The 17,936-nt window shown below is 47.7% G+C and overlaps 1 protein-coding gene across 2 annotated transcripts in view; it reads right to left on the reverse strand.

The window, feature by feature from the left end:
* Positions 1-3,575: 3,575 nt before the first annotated feature.
* ANKFY1 (ankyrin repeat and FYVE domain containing 1) overlaps positions 3,576-17,936 on the reverse strand; it is a 77,283-nt gene continuing 62,922 nt past the window's right edge. For both annotated transcript variants that reach the window (XM_082861515.1, XM_082861514.1), the window contains 6 exons: positions 13,289-13,436; positions 12,733-12,823; positions 12,305-12,429; positions 10,689-10,835; positions 8,680-8,770; positions 3,576-8,007 (listed from right to left, as the gene is read on the reverse strand). In XM_082861515.1, coding sequence (XP_082717641.1) covers positions 7,875-8,007; positions 8,680-8,770; positions 10,689-10,835; positions 12,305-12,429; positions 12,733-12,823; positions 13,289-13,436 — 735 coding nt within the window. In that variant the 3' untranslated portion in view covers positions 3,576-7,874. The remainder of the gene's footprint in view (positions 8,008-8,679; positions 8,771-10,688; positions 10,836-12,304; positions 12,430-12,732; positions 12,824-13,288; positions 13,437-17,936) is intronic.

Below are 17,936 nucleotides of genomic sequence, written 5' to 3' on the forward strand. Positions count from 1 at the left end.
TTCTGTACTGGCAAACGCACGGCCACATTCAATTATTACCTACCTGGACCTGTCCCACCTGAGGGCCCTCGTGAACGCCTCCTTTGGCTTTTTCCCCATTTCCCTTATCTCCCTCGGGGGTCCCTTCCAGCCTCCTGGGAAGCCTCCCCTCCACACGCCTTCCCACCAGCTCCTGTCGCTCCTGCGTCAGCTGCCAAGTCTGTCATCTCGTCCAGGCGGCTTTCCTGACCATTTCTGCAGGCACCAAAGACTCCACAGTTCTGGCATTTAGTCTTCATCTTCTCCCTGGTGATTCTTCCAGTGTCCCTGGATGGTTCCACCATCGCCATCTCAAAGCACCCAGTCACACCAAGTAAGAATCCTGGCCATCATCCCCAGCCCCTTCCCTCCTGAGCCCCTCTTCCTGACCAGTCTCCAGGTCCTGGCAATCCCACCCCTTACCTGTTCAGTACTCCTCCTCTGGTTGAGGCCTTCCTTTCTCACCTGATCTAACTGCACTCCGTCCAGCCCATCCTCCACACTGCCAAGCCATCCCCGTGATGCTCGGGGCATTCTCCGTTTAAACCTCTTCAGTGGCTCCTTTATCTGTAAGGATCAGGTGCTAACTCTTCAGCGGCACACGAGGCCCTTCTAGGGTCCGTCTCCTCTTAGCCTCTGTATCTCTGCCACCACCTCCCACGTGCACTGATCCCTCCAGCCTTCACCTCGCTGCTTTATGCCTGCAACACCTTCACCCCGGCTGTCCCTTCTGCCTGGAATGACATGTCGTCTTCTCAATTTTTCCACCTCTTATCCCTTAATAACGTAGCTCAGTCAACTGGGAGGCTTCATGAGCCACTGGCCCACCAGTGGATTTAGACGCACTTTCCTCTAGGAAAATAATTCTGTGTTCACTTCTAAAATAACAAATGTCACAGTGTCCCGTAACTATGAATTTCCTATCAGCCTCTCGCATTGGACTGCAGACTCTTTGAGACAGGGACCAAGGATCACTTGGCTTTGTACCCCCATATCCACCATACCTAGGACACGAGAAGTGTGCAGAATTAGCTCTCTTGCAGATGAGGCAACCGAGGCCCAAAGAACTTAATAAAGGCACATAGCAATGAAGCTGAGCCTAGAACTCAACGTTCTTGTCCTGACTCAGTGCTATCTTCGTGCCTCCATGGCTTGGTATGTCTCCGCCCTCCCTGGAGCAGGAGCAAACAGTAAGGAGGCGAACTTAAGTGAGGACCTTATTCTGAGTTCCACACAGCCCTTGAGCTCAGTGCCTGAGGCACCCCTGCTGACTCAACCCCAGGCTAACTGAGAACTAGTCACTGCCACTGCTCTCCTTAGTCCTTAGTTATTCGACAGATATTTACCAAGCATCTGTGTGCCATGGGGTTGGGCTGGGGGAAGTGAGGCTCCTGACCTCAAGGAGCTTGTAGTATGGCCAAGTAAAGCCCTGGTTAGAGCGGCCAGAGGCCACTCCTGGGGTAGGAATGCAGGGATAGCGTGGAGGCCAGGTCCAGAGATGTTTAGATCCTTCCAAAACAAACTGATAAGGAAAAAGAGCAAAACAAGGCACTTAAGAGTCATCCCAGCCAAGTACAGACCTGAACTCTGGCTGATGCAACACCCCTGAGCCCACATTTCAGGACACACTCATCCAGCCTCTGCGGGCTGCTCACTTCCTTGCTCAGTGAGCACTCGCTTCCTTTTCGATGCCGACCACTTACTTTATAGGAAACAGCCTCCTCACACCAGGGCAGTGGATGAGTCTTCAGAGTAGGTTGTCATGTTAATGATCCAAAAGGCTCGGCCATGAGAAGCTAGTGGCTACTGGAGAAATGCCTCTCCTTCCTCTCTCCTGGGCAAGACTATGGAGGAGGAAGGTAGTCCCTCCGTGATGCAAGCCACAGAAAGTTCAGCTCGGGCAGTTAAGACCTGCTGACAGAGGGAAGTGGAGAAGGAAACTAATACATGTTGGGCAAACATGCTGAGCAGGGAGGGAGCTTTATCTGTTCTCACTGAACCTCGATGCCAGCCTTGAGAGGGTCTTCTTATGGTCCAGAAAAGGGGCATAAATTCTCCCACCCCACATCTAATGGTTACAACAGTCATTGCACGGCAGGGCTGAGTTTTTTGTGTTTTTTTGTTTTACATCTTTATTGGAGTATAATTGCTTTACAATGGTGTGTTAGTTTCTGCTTTATAACAAAGTGAATAGAGCTGAGCTTCTTACCCAGGTCTGCTCTCTCTGCCACACCATGAGCAGTGTTAAAGCAAGGGCTGGGCAGCTGCCTTCCAACATGCTGGAGGAAATTGTAACGTCTGCCTTTTAATCCTGAGATTCCAGTTTTTCCAGAAACACAGAACTAAGAGGGAAGAGCCCAGAATTTTTTGGCCACAGCTCAGTCCCTTTAACTTGCAAAGGGACCCGTATCAGACCATTGCCGCCATCCCTAGCTTGCTCAGCTCCAGGACAAACTGTGATCTGAAAGATAGACCCTACGGACAGGTTAGGGATATCTGTGCAGAAATCTGTGGAAATCTGAATTTCCATCCTCGAAAGCACTTCCTATTCCCTGGGCCCCCAGATTCCTGCAAATAGGCAGCAGACATTGCTCCCATCAGTCCACACTGGAGGGGACCCTCGCTGTGCACACCAGAATCCGTGTACTTGCATGAGAGGAAGGACATATGACCTAATACTGATCGCCTTCCTCAGGGCAACCCTGTGAGCTAGGACGAACCGTGCTCACTTCTGTTTTACAGACATGAAAATTAAGGCACAGAAATTATGAAACATGCCGGTTTGTACTCACATATTATGACAAAATATGACCAGTGTTCTCCTCAGGGACGGCTATTAGGATTACTTGGGATTGTTACGTGGAAGCCCCCAACAGTGCCTATTAACTCTGAGTAAAGCCACCAGAGAATGCGATTTATCAATCACCATAGCTGGTCCGAACCAGGAGTGAGCAAAATGGAAAACAGGTAAGAGAAAGGAGAACACTAGTTCAAGAAAGTGTGATGGTGAGGTGAGCTACTAGATTCATGCAGTTTGTATGGGGGAATTATGGATCACTAGATTTTAACTTGCAAACCCCTAAACTTTCCTTAGTTTTCTCTGAAACCCACAGCACCTGTCCTCCCTTCAGACCAAGGCCAGCAGAAACCTCACCATGGGGGGATCTTCTCGAGTTGCTCCTACATAATGGAGTCAGGGAGGGAATTTCCAGGGTCCACGGGAGAGCTGCAGTGGGGTCAGGTGGCTGAGCCTGGGCAGCTGTGGTCACAGACGTCACCATGAGCTGAAGTCTGGGCCAAGAGCACAGGACATCCAGGCAGCTGGTCATTATGCCTAAAACAGCTACTTTCTCACTGCTGTCAACCATGTGTTTCTGAAAAGTGTTGGAAATTCAGATTTTCCTAGAGGGTAGCTGTTAAAGAAATGTATTCACATGTCAGGAGTGTTAAAATTTTTGTGTTTGTTTTTAATGCTTACAGGGCTTCCCTGGTGGCACAGTGGTTAAGAATCCGCCTGCCAATGCAGGGGACCCAGGTTCGAGCCCTGGTCTGGGAAGATCCCACATGCCATGGAGCAACTAAGCCTGTGCGCCACAACTGCTGAGCCTGTGCTCTAGAGCCTGTGAGCCACAACTACTGAGACCATGTGCTGCAACTACTGAAGCCTGCGTGCCTAGGGCCTGTGCTCTGCAACAAGAGAAGCCACAGCAATGAGAAGCCCGCACCGCAACGAAGAGTAGCCCCTGCTCTCCACAACTAGAGAAAGCCTGTGCACAGCAATGAAGACCCAACCCAGCCAAAAATAAATAAATAAATTTTTTAAAAAAAGGAACTACAAATGTGTTATTAAGGTTTCCACTTTAAATGTACAATTTTACCTCATTTTATTTATATGGAAATATTACAGAAAATGCAAATATCAATATTTGAAAAATACATTCCATTACACGGACTCCAAAGAAACAGTGCTGCTAAGCGCCATGGTCCTATATGATGCTCTCGCCCCACACTGAGCACCACCCGGAATGGCTTGGAAGCCAAGGTGATCAACCCAAATGTGTGCCTGCAGTTTTGGCCCAGCCCTCCCCCTTGGTATAGCACACAGGTATGTCATGGTAACAGCCAACTCCACACATGTGCCAAAAAAGGACATTAAGTCACTAAGCTGAACAGGCTGCCAACTCAAGACTCCCTAGCTACAGAAAACCAATGTTGTCGGTTGTAACAGGTTAATATATTACTTATGCCACACAAAAAAGTAACAGTACAGGCAATGATCTTCCAAAGAAAATCTTTAAGGCATCTATGATGACTTCTGGAAATTTAATAAGTGTTTAGTCAAATAATCAGCTCTTCACTAAATTACTTCCACAAAATGAGAATGTGGCTTCCAAACGCTTTAGAAAGTTATTTGTCCTCAGCTTCCTCCTCTCCCCGGCAGGGCTGGGGAGCTTTGGTGCTTCAGATTAGGAGGGGCTGGTCTTGCCAGCCCCATGCCCAGTTCTCCTGGGCCTGGGCCCGAGGGAAGCAGTCCCAGGTCCTGGAAGAAAGCTTGTTTCAGGAGCTCTCTCTCAGTCTCAACCTGCAAGCTCCACGCGGGGCTGTCATGGAAGCGTTACATTTACTTGCTCATGCTACTGTCACCTGGGGAGTTAGTTTGCCTTTCAGATCTAAGCATTACATAGTTCAATAGGGTTTTTTCTCCAGATTAAAAAGAAACCTAGATGCAGATCAAGGTTTTCCCCTGTCCCAAGGCTTTTCCTCCACTTCATGCCTACAGATAAGATTAGCACAATACCGTTCAATACAACAAGTGGGAGACATGAACCGGGAGTGGTGGTGAACCCACAAGCACGCTGAGTTCCATGCAGGGACCCCATTCAGGGAGAGGAGAGAGGAAAGCTGAACAGGGCAGTCACAAATAACTCAGGGCTCTGAGGTAGAGGACTAGTGGTCACGTGGACCCCACTCCTGGAGAGAATATGGCAGGTGAACTGAACAATCTAATCCAGCCTCGACTAAGTTGGTAACTGGGGTTGACAATGCACAGGCAACAAACTCCAAACAGAACACATATTCCAATACATCATTCAGTGAGACACCACTAAAAGATAACTGAAAGTTAGTAAGTCCTAAGTGTAGGCACTTAAGTTTGTGGGAAATTCCTGTGTTCGAGGATCATAGCAAGTTAGTTTTAGCCGTTCCATTTATATATATAGCACATGGTTTGTACCTTCATCTTTAAAAAAAAAAAAGAAAGGACTGTAAAGAACACACTGTATCATAAATCTGGGGATGAGCATGAGGCAGTTAAAAAGCTAATTCAGCGTAACAATGTTGACTGATTCAGCAAATTATATTTCAATAAAGTTTATTCTTCCTGCTCTACTCAGTCACAGTTGGCAACTTTCTGAATGAATAAAATTGAGTTTTTTCTATTAGTATGTAAGCTATGGATTAAAATGTAACAAGAACAGCCAGGCAGTTCTAGAGTCAAGTCTGACGGCTTGGAGAGCACAAAGGGGACTGAGAGCACATCAAGTACCCCCAGGTCAGCCACCACTCAAGGAACCTGAGACACAGCCCCGCAAGCATCGGCACGGCAGGGAGAGCCTAAGACTGTGGAAAGGTGCTTTTTCTAGATCTACAAGATCTACCTGAAGCCAATGCAGAACTCACAAAATGTTCCCCCAACTTGTGGCAGCTAAGTACCATTGCTATCCCTGGACTCTGTGAAGAAAAAGAAGCTTGACTCAACAATTTCAAACATGATTTCAAGATTCTTAAGTGAAATTAGAGTGTTATTGAAATTGGTATAGTAGGGCAGGGGCAGGACAATCAACCTCATCCCTGATTGAATTTCCGTCCTGCTCTCTCTACCATGAACGTTAAAAGAACAGGTATAAAAGTACCAACTACCTCAATTCATATCTGAAGCATAATTATCTTACTTTCCAATTAAAGAATCAAGCCACCTAACTAAGGCCTACTTCCTCAGGCCCTGTTCAGGCAACAGAAAATGGAAACTGACCACATGCTTCACGTGGTCAGGTGTTTGCCAAGACTAGCTGTTTTCCTATAAAAATTCTATATGAAATATGTCACAGACTTTTGGGGACAGGAGAACTCTTCTAATTAATTTTTTCTTTGAAACATTGTGCACAAGCTCATATTAACATAGAAAGCATATATATCTTATAAATCCACAGAAATGTTAAAAAAAAAATGTAGCACTCTGGTTTATCAGCTCATTTTACACACATATTTAGGCAGTGGGATGTATAAATCTACAGCAACATGGAGGACATACCATTATCCAAACAAAACAACAGGCTGCTGCAAAAAAAAAAATATTTAGTCCCTTTTACACATATATTCATACTTCATTAATACAAAAAAATGTAGTGGTTAAATGTCTGAAAAAAACAGTATGTATGATTGAGATTGTTAATCTCTGAGTATAGCTGTACAACACATATTGTTCATCTCAGAGTTTTGTTTTGTTTTGTTTTTAAAGCAGTGGTAGAAGTTTCTCTTTAAATGTGCATTTTTTAAAAAAACTGGCCAAACCTTCAAAAGAAAAGAAGTTTAACACTTCAGGATTAATGCAGTACTAGCAGCGACTAAGGCCTGGTAGGCTCTGGGGGCCTCATTCAGCACACGAGCGAGCCTTCCAAGATGGGGTCACACACACTTGGCCAGGGCCTTTGGCTGTTGGCTCTTATGGGGCAAGGACCTGGGACCTGGGACGGACAGCACTCACAACATAACTGCAAAGGTTTCAGCAAGAAGCACTCGTGTCAAGGAGATGGGACCTGCCAGCCTGAGGCTGGAGATTCCCCTTCCCCTCACTTGGCCCGTGTCACTCTCCTGCTCCACATGACACTCCGCAGGAGTTTTCCCTTTAAGACTTAGTGTGAGCTGAGGTCCAGTCAAAGCCGATCATTAGAATCACTGATGCATGGATGTGTGAGGGTAGTTTTGAATATGGATTTTTAAATTGGAATCACCAATAATGCAGCTATATAAAAAGTGCAGCACAATAAAAGTGCATTTTCTCCACCACTGCCTAGTGGCAGGTGACTGAGGACTCCATAGACAGGACACAGTAAGATGAGAGAACAAGACGGCTGCTAGGAGGTGTCAAGCTGCCACACCGCAATCCTGACACCCGAGTAGCATGAATACTGGTAAAGCTTTCAGTTGTTAAGGCCACAATTTTTCAGCTCTCATCTTTGAACCCTGCTTAGAAATATTTCACCTTTTTTAAAGGGGTAGTTCACTAAAAATACAGCTTAGCTTTTCCCCAAAAAAAAAAAAAAAAGAGAGAGCGAGATTTCAGGGCAAGAGGATCCTATTACCTTTATGAAAACACTGTGCAGGAAAGTCCACAGCCACTTACCCTAGAGTAAAGCCAGCTCTTGTCGTGCAGCCAGATGCCAGCTTCCTATGGTTAGGCTCTGCCTAGGAAGTCCACCCAGTCAGGAAGACTTCATGAATGCTCTGAGATGGACACTAAGCTACTGGAAGGGAAAATGGTTTTCGAAGCATCCTTGTACATTGCTAGCAGAATGGGGTCTAATTCCTATCACATTTACCACTTAGGCTAAAAAGACCTGGTCCAATTAGTGAGACGTCTAGTGACCTTGATCATAGTCTGATAAACTGACAATCACACAGAATTATTTGAGATGGGATCTGTCACACCACGGTCCTTAATTGCTCCAGTCTATTGCCGCAAGAACACAACTGCCAGCTCCTGCTCTGGGGGGTGGGGGGTGGGGGGTCAGGCTGGTGAGCAGAGCAGCTGCTGGGGACGCAACCGAGGATGTGGCCTGGACCTTCCCGGGGGCTCACTAAGAGACCCCACCCAAAGTCAGTACATCAAAGCAAATGTTGCAAACTCGCACAGGCTTGTTCAGATCAAACTTTATAATAGGAATCTCCTTGGTCGAGCATTTATGGCAAAGAAGACGTCCGCAGTGACGACTGTGGGAAGCAAAGAAAGGAAGTGTGAGAGGGGTTCTCGAGAGCAGACTGCCGCCTGGCATGTGAGCACAGCATGGCAGTGCCCCATCGGACAAGCAAGCCCACGCCTGGCACTCTGAGGCCAGCTCTGCCCCTCGCCAGCCAAATCATACCAACACATGTATAATTTATAGTCCATGACAACAAAATTCTAGCCAATAATTACGTTAAAGTGATCCTGGAGAAGCCTCTTTCTTTAAAGCTCAAGAAAGGCTCAGCAAGAGCCAAAGAAGCGTCTCCCTGTAATGGGAACAGCTCCTCAGTTCTCAGGACAGTGGCCTGTGCTCAGGCTGGGAAGCACACGTCCTGGGAGCGCAGTGATCAACTCAGCTTCACTGCAAGCAGGAAGCCTGGCTAAGACGACAGGAGGCCTGACAGGCCACCTAGCACTGTGAACCCCAGCATTCAGCAGGAAAGCCATCAGTCTGAGTGCCCGCTGGCCTCTGTACATCACTAGAAGTGTGCAGGGTCCCGTCACCTCATTGCTCCGTGTGGTCAAGTTTTGCCCAGGAGAGTACAGGGCCCTGGCACGTTCATAGTTTACCATGGGAAAAGGCAGCAGCAATGGTATAGCAGAAATCCCCTTATTCCTCTGGCAAGTGATTGGTGGGGGGTGGGCGGGGACAGTCTTACCAGTGATGTTTGCGAGTTGTGACTCCAAACTTGGCAGTACACTCATAGCAATTGGAGCCGTCACACCACGGAGGCTCCTTGGACAGCATATCTGCAACACAGCACAAGACTAGTTCCTGTCAGATACCGACTGTGCCCAGCCAGACCTGGGGCTCAGAAGTAGCAGGGAAATGGCCCAGTAAATAAAGCAACACGTCGCAGAGGGACGTGAAGGATAAGAAAGCAACATACAGGCACGCTTCCTTTTATTGCGCTTTGCGGATATCGTACTTTTTACAAATGGAAGGTTTGTGGCAACCCTGCATTGAGCAAGTCTAGCAGTGCCATTTTTCCAAGAGCATTTTCTTACTTCATGTCTCTGTCACACTTTGGTAATTCTCAAAAATTTCAAACTTTTTCATTATTATTATATTTGTTATGATGATCTGTGATCAGTGATCTTTGATGTTACTATTTTATTTTGGCATTTTTTAACAATGAAGTATTTTTCAATTGAGGTATATACATTGATTTTTAGACAGTGCCACTGCATACGCAATAAACTACAGTACAATGTAAATAGAACTTTTATATGCGCTGGGAAGCCAAAAAAATTTGTGTGACTTAGTTTATTGCAATATTCACTTTATTGTGGTGGTCGGGAACTGACCGAGGTCTGTCTATATTCTAAGTAGGTCAGGGAAAGTGGCACACAGGAAAATATGGAGAACCAGTGTCTGCCAGGCAGATGGGGGTAGGAAGGAAACAGTCTTAAGGCAGTGAAACAGCACAGTGTCTGTGGGGGAAACACATGCAGTCAGGGATGGTATGGCAGGGAGAGGGCAGACCAACAGCTGGAAAGACTGGCAGGGGCCCCATGGTAAGGGGAACAGCGATGGAGGGACCAGACAAGAGCAATCAAAGGGGCAGAATGAGTCAGGTCTGGTGACTGAACACAAGTCGGGGGTGAGAGGGAGGCAGGGAGCAGGAAGGAGACGAAGGTGATTCCCAGGTTTCTGGACAGAGTGACTGAGTCTGAGGTGGGACCACTGGCAGGGAAGAGACATCAGAGAGAAGCAGAGCAGCAGAGGAGTTCAGTTTTGAGTCTGTGGAAGCTGTGGGGCATTCGGTTGGAAGTTACCAGTGTAGGTGACAGCAGCAACCACTAGCATTTCTCTAACCACATGCCGGCACTGCTTTGAGTGCTCCATGCACAGAAGGAGACCGAGCTCACGGGGAGGAATCAATCGTCACCAAGCACCTTCCACATGCCAGCACTGCAGATGGTGAGGGCTCCTGATCTGAGCTCCTAACAGGTTGACCAAGAGCACGGCAGAGAGTAGACTAGCTATAGCAACAGCGCACTTTGGTGCTGGCTCTGCTACAAACCAGCTTTGTGACCTTGGGCAAGTCGCCTACATCAAGACCACACAGCTACTAAGTATGTCTGAGCTCGTTTCTCTGCACACACCATGGGGCTAAGAACCCCGTTCCACCTGCACTGTGGGTGATGACAGCACAGTGGCACTTGAGACATTCTGAGTCTTTCTGCTACTTCAATGGGGACAAGTAAAGACTTGCAATATGACATTCATCAAGCGTGAAGCTCTCCTCGCCACAAAAGGAACACAGAGGAAGAAGTCAGTGGGGCTGAACCAGAAGGCAATTCTGAAGGACGCAGAGAAGCGGCATCAGCTGAAGGACAAAGGGTGTGCAGACACGCAGTCGGGAACCGTGGGAAGGGGGAATGCCTGGAGCTGTCAGGTTTCTGGTGGGATCTGGGGACGTGGGAAACTGAACGGAGCCCCAAAGCGGGACACCCAATAAACCATATTTCCAAAAGTGACCCTCCCACTGCTGCTCAAAGGCCCTGCATGGCATTCACAAAGTCCTAAACCATATGGTGCCTGGAAAACTGCTGGTTCAGATCGTGAAGCAAGTCATTACGAGATTTCAAGGTCACCAATACATCCAGATAATCAACACCGTCACTGTGCCTGCACTGGAAGAGCAGAAAGTGGGCCACTCACCTAAGAGTCTAAACAGCAGCTGCTTGGTGGCAACCTGGTAGTTGAAGATGTTGACCCCTTGGTTGTTGTTCACCCCCAGGCGAGCACCCGAGCGGACGACGGCACGGCACAAGTTGGCGTTCCCTTTCATGTATGCCAAGAGCAGCACTGGAAACAAAACCACAGGCAGGGCTACTTCCCACCGCCGAGGGCAGGACAGAACCCTGGCAGGACACGTGTTGGCAAAGTCCCCACTGACACACAAGGGCCCTGGGGCTCTCGTGACAGCTCCGCAGAGGATCTGCAGCATCTTGCAGCCAAGGACCCGGCCACGAGCCAGGGGGTCCAGAGCAGCTCCAGAGACACACTCCTGCCCATTGAGAGCTCTGGCCACAAGAGCACTGAGGAGGGGGCACACACTGAAGGGAAAATATACCATTGTTTCAGCTGCCTTCCTCTGGCATAAAACACTGGGGGGTGGGGGACAAAGCTCTTTGCACACGATGTACCTAACTCTGAAGACTCGTGAGGTGTGTACACACGGAGAAAACAATAGATTAGTGCAGTAAACCTGCGCCAGAAAGTTCTTCTACCCCGTGGAGCCTCTCTCCTGTGCAGGAGCAGGCCTGGTGGGCGCCCGGGCTCTGGCCAGGCCACCCTGCTGGCCCTCCCTACTGGGGCAGGAAGCACCTGCCTGCCTGTTCACCTGCTCCTGGACAACGGTGCTCACTGCAGTAGGCTCTGGGTCCAGCAGCTCACGCCCAGGGCTGACTCCTCTGAAACTCAGGCTCACCACTGCTGGCTTAAAAAACATGTTCATGAATCAAGGCCAAGAACTGATGACAAAATATTTGGTCCCATGCTAAGGTCTGGGACACCCTTTGGTGACTGCATTGCTGCCAAAGGCCATGAGGTTCTGTCTGGCAATGATGGCGAATGAATGGGAATACAGCAGCAGCAAAGAGCTCAGAGAGCCCTGGGCTAGGGAGAAAGAGATTTGGGTTTCATCTTTGTTTCCTTACTTGAAAAATGGGGACACATTATACGCACTGCTTACCTTATAAGGTTGTTGCGAGTATTCAACAAGAAAACGAATGCAAAAGTCCATCAAAAACACTATGAAAGCTACACAAATTAACATAGTGATTGTGGGTGGCTAGAGCACTACCATGACAGAGGCCTGTTTACTAAACCCCTCAATTAGACATCAGCCCTCATCTGTATATAACATGCCACTTTTTCAAAACACATAAATACGCACTGTAGCACATTTCCTCCTTCTGAAACACCTGTGAGGTGGCTGTATTTCCTCTCTCTCTTGGGATCTGGAAGCTTGGGTAGGGATCCATTGACTGGATCCGAGGTAGATGAGGGCAATAAAAACAGGTGGGCAGGCCTGTCTGGACGTGGATATGGCTTTGGAGCACTAGCCCCACTTCAGATGTGCTTGTGCCTAAAATCAGACACTGCCAAATTCCAAGTCAGGAATCGGTGACAGGTTCTCACAGAGCCCAGCCCACTGGGCTGAATGTCCTTAAGTAACGGCATGGGTGTCTTGTTTTTCGGCATGGGCTCTTATTTTTCTAGGAAGCAAGGAACACCAGTGAGACAGGACAGACAAAAACCTTATTACACACCTGTGTTTCCTTCTGCATCTGGTTTATCCAGAGGATACTCAGGCATGCACTCTAAGAAGAGATCAAAGATGGCTGCTGCGTTCTCCTTGCCATATTGTCCCAAAATGTGCAGTGGCGACTGGCCTCTGATAAAACAAGTTGGAAAAGTTAGGGATCTATCTGCCACAGCCATCACGCACAAGAGAAATGGGGTTTTCAGAACTCTGTGATGCTGGATAAATCTAAAGGACACAATAATCATAAAAGTTTTCCTAAAAAGTATTTTCAGAAAGAAGAATTCCAGGGTACTAAAGGCTGGTCAAGGGCCCTAGTGGACAGTTCTGCAGCATGCCCCTGGGGCTAATACAAGGTGCCCGTGACCACCAGCTCGGAGGGGCAGGCCAGGGGACGTGGAGCTCTGGCCTCTGCTCTGAACCACACACACTCACCGTAGATTAAAGGCTTCAGCATCCACGGTGCACTCTGTCAGGAGGACCCGGATGTTGTTGAGCCGGCCATGCATGACAGCGAGATGAAGAGCTGAGGAGGAAACTCTCTTACAGTGCAAGCCCAGAAGCACAGAGAGAAAATCTCGACCTTCCTCACCCTCACAAACCTCCCTCTAAATGGGACTCGGCCAGAGCAGCCACTGTCCACTCACAGAACCATCCTTTCCATGCTTCACCATCCCCAAGAATGAGTCCTAAATGCAACCTCCTAAGATTCACTTTCTGCCTCTGCCGTTATCCAAAGATGAGATTCAATGGTTTCACAAGAAGCCATTTAGGCTTCCAGGGTTACCACTCACATCAGGAGGTTGCTCAGGCCCTGGTCAGGAGCAGGGTGCATGCCTGGCTCAGAGCATTTCCTGTCACAGCACTGCCCCTGTAAGAGCCAACCTCCGGGAAGGGGAGCAGACCCAAGGGGGCAGTGCCCCTCCAACCCTAGAAGGGAGGGACTGCTCGAGGCACTCAGCACTGCACACGGGGAATGACTGGAAGTTACCATTATTTCCATTCTCATCCACAGCAGCAAAGTCCACTCCATTCTCCAAGAGGACTGAGCAAATGGTGGGCAGGTCCTGCTGGGCAGCAAGATGGAGGGCAGTCTGGCGGTGCTTGGTTAATTCATTCACTTTGGCTCCTGCAAGAAGCTGTTGAAGTTGATTACATGATCAGCCGTTCTACCACAACCAACCAAGGTCCTGTGTAAGGGACCAAGCCTGCTTATCTCCTGGCATCCACAGAGTCTGCCCTGCTGGCAAAGCTGGGAGCAAACTCCTGGTGAGGCACAGGCCAGCAAAACCTATCCCAAGGGCAAACTGACAATTATCAAAATATTTAAAAAGCCATTCCCTAGGACAGAGAAATTCTAAGACTTCAGTATATTAAACTACACAGGACTGCAGTGCACTATATAAGGATGTCCACTGTGTGTAACAGTAAAACCAGACTGCAGAAAAGATTTAGTTACAGAAATTATAATACATACAAACAATAGCACTGGTAGCCACTAAGATGTTAAAAATTTATGGCTTAACATGAAAGGATATCTATGCTATAGTAAGTTTAAAAAAAAGGCAAGTTAGGCCTCTCTTGCTTTCTGAGATGGCCCACACTCTGTCTGTGGAGTGTGTTTCTCTCTAAATAAATCCACTACTTACCTATCAAAAAAACAAAAAATAAGAAAATAGGGCTTCCCTGGTGGCGCAGTGGTTGAGAGTACGCCTGCTGATGCAGGCGACACGGGTTCGTGCCCCGGTCCAGGAAGATCCCAAGTGCCGCGGAGCGGCTGGGCCCGTGAGCCATGGCCGCTGAGCCTGCGCATCCGGAGCGCAACGGGAGAGGCCATAACAGTGAGAGGCCCACGCTTACCATAAATAAATAAATAAATAATAAATAAATAAATAAAATTTAAATTTAAAAAGGCACGTTAGAAGACAGGAAGATAGTGTGATTCCATTTGGTGAGACAGAGATAAGAGAACTATATATACACACACAAACATACACAAACTGTGAAGGTGTTTAAAAGCATACACGCCAAACTCAGGGAAGAGTCAGGAGTGAAAGGGAGTTACTAACTGCTTTATATCCTTACATGCTTTAAGGGATATAAAGAAATCCACAATAAAAATGTACTTTTTAAAATTATTTTTTTAAAAAAAGAAAGTAACACAAAGAATTACAGAATCAAAGGCAGGAAGGTCCTTTAAATAGTGTCTTATATATTCATTTAGTATCTGAAGGTCATTCATCATCCACTTCCTAATAAAGTTTCAAAGACAGCTGCTGTTAACAGAACAGAACCTCTACTTTGCAGTCAAAGCCCAATTTGCCTCTCCTGAGGTCTGCAGCCATCTTTGGTTCCTTTGTCTGTGTGTGCAGGCACTCTGCCTCTGGGAAAATCTAGGCAGTGATCAGCTTCTCTGGTTCTGACCCTGACTTCCAAGTCCCAGCCCCCCAGACCTCTGGGTGCCTGGTCAAATCACTCATAGGTCCAAATAGGACATGCCATAGAGGGGTATTCATGGTCGTGAGTGCTGTGCTAGGTTCATCGCTAACCCTAACCTTTCTCAGTGGAGAAAGGCACTGTTTCAGTGTGAATAGGTTCCAACATTAAGCTATACCGATTCATAGACAAAGGACTACATGGCCATTGTTTGGAAGATCAGCTGTTTCTAGGGACTCCAATCACCTGCAAGATCAAGCCTTAGTAAGACAGAGGCATGACCTTGAGGAAGGGGCCCTGACCCTCAAAACACCTAGGTTCCCAGGGTGGCAGGCAGACTGACACACACGGGGCGCAACTCCCTATTCACGTCTGCCTCCTTCACTGCTCCCCACATCCAGTCTGCACCCGGCATCTGTCAGACCCACCTCCTCATCACTGTCCAGTCCATCCTTCCCTGCGGTTGCCTCCCCTAGGCCTCTTCTCTGCTGACACTGCACCCACACCCTCACATCCCACCCCCAAGGCAGATGCTCTCTCAGCTCCAACACATGTCAAGTCATAAAGATTTTCCTAAAAAGAATTCTTCAAAAACAAAAATGGCAGGGCACCAAAGGCTGGGCAAGTGCTCGAGCGGTCAGTTCCGATGGGAGGCACCAGCAAGTGGCAGCTCTGTAAGCCAGCCAGGTGACGTGGAGGCCTGGTCTTGGCTCTGGACCACGCTCTCAGCTCAAACACTCTACTACTGAAAGGATGAAGGCCGCTCACAGTTCTTGGTTTGAAATATGAGACCCCATGGCCTGGCTTCTACCTCTCTCTCCAACCACATCTCCTTCTACTCTCTGCTCAAATTTCAACCAAACTTTGCCACTTGAAAAACCACATGCACTTTCCAGTCTCCACATCTTTGCTCAGACCCTTCCCCTGCCTGGGTGGCATTAAGTTGTCCTGGAAAAGACAGGCTTTGGGGTCAAAGAGAAATGGCCAAATTCCCAGCTATACTACTAACTAGTTGATTTTCCTTCCTTCCTTCCTCCCTCCCTCCCTTCCTTCCTTCCTTTGGTCTTTCCTCCCTCCCTCCCTCCCTCCCTCCTTCCCTTCCTCACTCCTTCCTTCCCTCCCTCCCTCCTTTCTTTCTTATTTATCTATCTATCTATCCATTCATTCATCCATTGCTGCATGTGGGCTTTCTCTAGTTGTGGCACGTGGGGGCTTCTCATTGCAGTGGCTTCTCTTGTTGCGGAGCACGGGCTCTAGGCGCGCGGGCTTCAGTAACTCTAGCACGCGGGCTTCAGTAGTTGTGGCTCGCGGGCTCTAGAGCACAGGCTCAGTAGTCGTGACACACGGGCTTAGTTGCTCCGCAGCATGTGGGATCTTCCCGGACCAGGGATCGAACCCATGTCCCCCTGCAATGGCAGGCGGATTCTTGACCACTGCACCACCGGGGAAGTCCACTGATATTCTTGAGGGAAGAAAATTCTTTGAGATTAAATTTTCTCCTTTGTAAAATGTAAAACATTTCCTACATCCCTCTGAGTAGTTTTGAGAATTAAGATGCAGTAAGCTCCCTGACATCAGTACTGGTGATAGTTTTTTAGATCTGACATCAAAAGCAAATGCAACAAAAGCAAAAATAAAAAACTGGGACTACAAACTAAAAAGCTTCTGCACAGCAAAGGAAAAACAATCCAATTAAAAATGGGCAAAGGATCTGAATACATATTTTTCCACAGAAGACATACAGATAGCCAACAGGTACATGAAAAGATGCTCTACATTACTAATCATCAGGGAAATGTAAATCAAAACCACAATGAGAGGGACTTCCCTGGTGGTCCAGTGGGTAAGACTCGGAGCTCCCAACGCGGGGGGCCCGGGTTCGATCCCTGGTCTGGGAACTAGATCCCGCATGCATGCTGCAACTAAGAAGTCCACATGCTGCAACCAAAAAAAAAAAAAAGATCCCACACGCCACAAGGAAGATCCCACATGCCACAAGGAAGATCCCACAAGCGGCAGCTAAGACACAACGCAGCCAAAATAAACAAATAAATAAATAATAAATAAACATTTTTTAAAAGCCCATGAGATATCACCTCACACCTGTTAGAATGGTTATTATCAGTAACAAGTGTTGGCAAGGATGTGGAGAAAAGGGAAGCCTCGTGCATTGCTGGTGGGAATGTAAACTGGTGTAGCCACTAAGGAAAAAAGTATGAAGGTTCCTCAAAAAATTCAACATACATCTACCATATGATCTAATAATTCCACTTCTGGGTATTTTTCCAAAATAAACCCCCACTAATTCAAAAAGATACATGCACCCATGTTTAATTGCAGCATTATTTTCAGCAGCCAAGATATGGAAGCAACCTAAGTATCTGTGACGGAGGGATGGATAAAGAGCTGTGTTGTGTATATACAATGAATACTATTCAGCCGTAAAAAGGAATGGAATCTTTTGCAGCAACAAGACTGGACCTTGAGGGCATTATGCTAAGTGAAATAAGTCAGAAAGAGAAAGACAAATACCGTATGACCTCACATGTGGAGTTTACAAAACAGACAACAAAAAACCCCCAAGCTCACAGATTCAGAGAATAGACTAGTGGTTGCCAGAGGCAGGGGTGAGGGCTGGGCAAAATGGGTAAAGGGGGTCAAAAGGCACAAACTTCCAGTTACAAAGTAAGTAAGTCACGGGGGTGTGATGCACAGCATGGTGACTACAGTGAATAAACTGTGGTGTATATCTGAGAGTTGCTAAGAGAGTAAATTTAAAAATTCTCATCACAGGAAAAAAATTTGTTGTAACTACATATGGTGACAGATGTTAACGAGACTCGAGTTGATCATTTTGCAAAATATACAAATACCAAATCAATGTTGTATACCTGAAGCCAACTTAATGTTGTTTGTCAATTATACCTCCAAAAACGATTTTAAAACTCATGAAAACAAGAGAGTGGGGGGGAAGGGGGGGGGGGGGAGGGAGGGGTGGGGAGAGGGAGAGTGTGCGCGCACTCGCTGGAAAGCACCAGCTGAGCGCCTGACACAGAGCCGGCAGTCAACGGAAGTGACCTCCCTTCCCTTGATGCTCCCACCCTGCCGCCGCCACCCACACGCCGCCTTCCCTCGCGGCCTCACTCCAGCATCTGCCTGCCCACTGGGCACTCAGGACACACTGCCCACAGACACACCTGCTT

Source organism: Leucopleurus acutus (assembly GCF_964270905.1).
Source record: "Leucopleurus acutus genome assembly, chromosome: 19".
Classification (NCBI taxonomy): domain Eukaryota; kingdom Metazoa; phylum Chordata; class Mammalia; order Artiodactyla; family Delphinidae; genus Leucopleurus; species Leucopleurus acutus.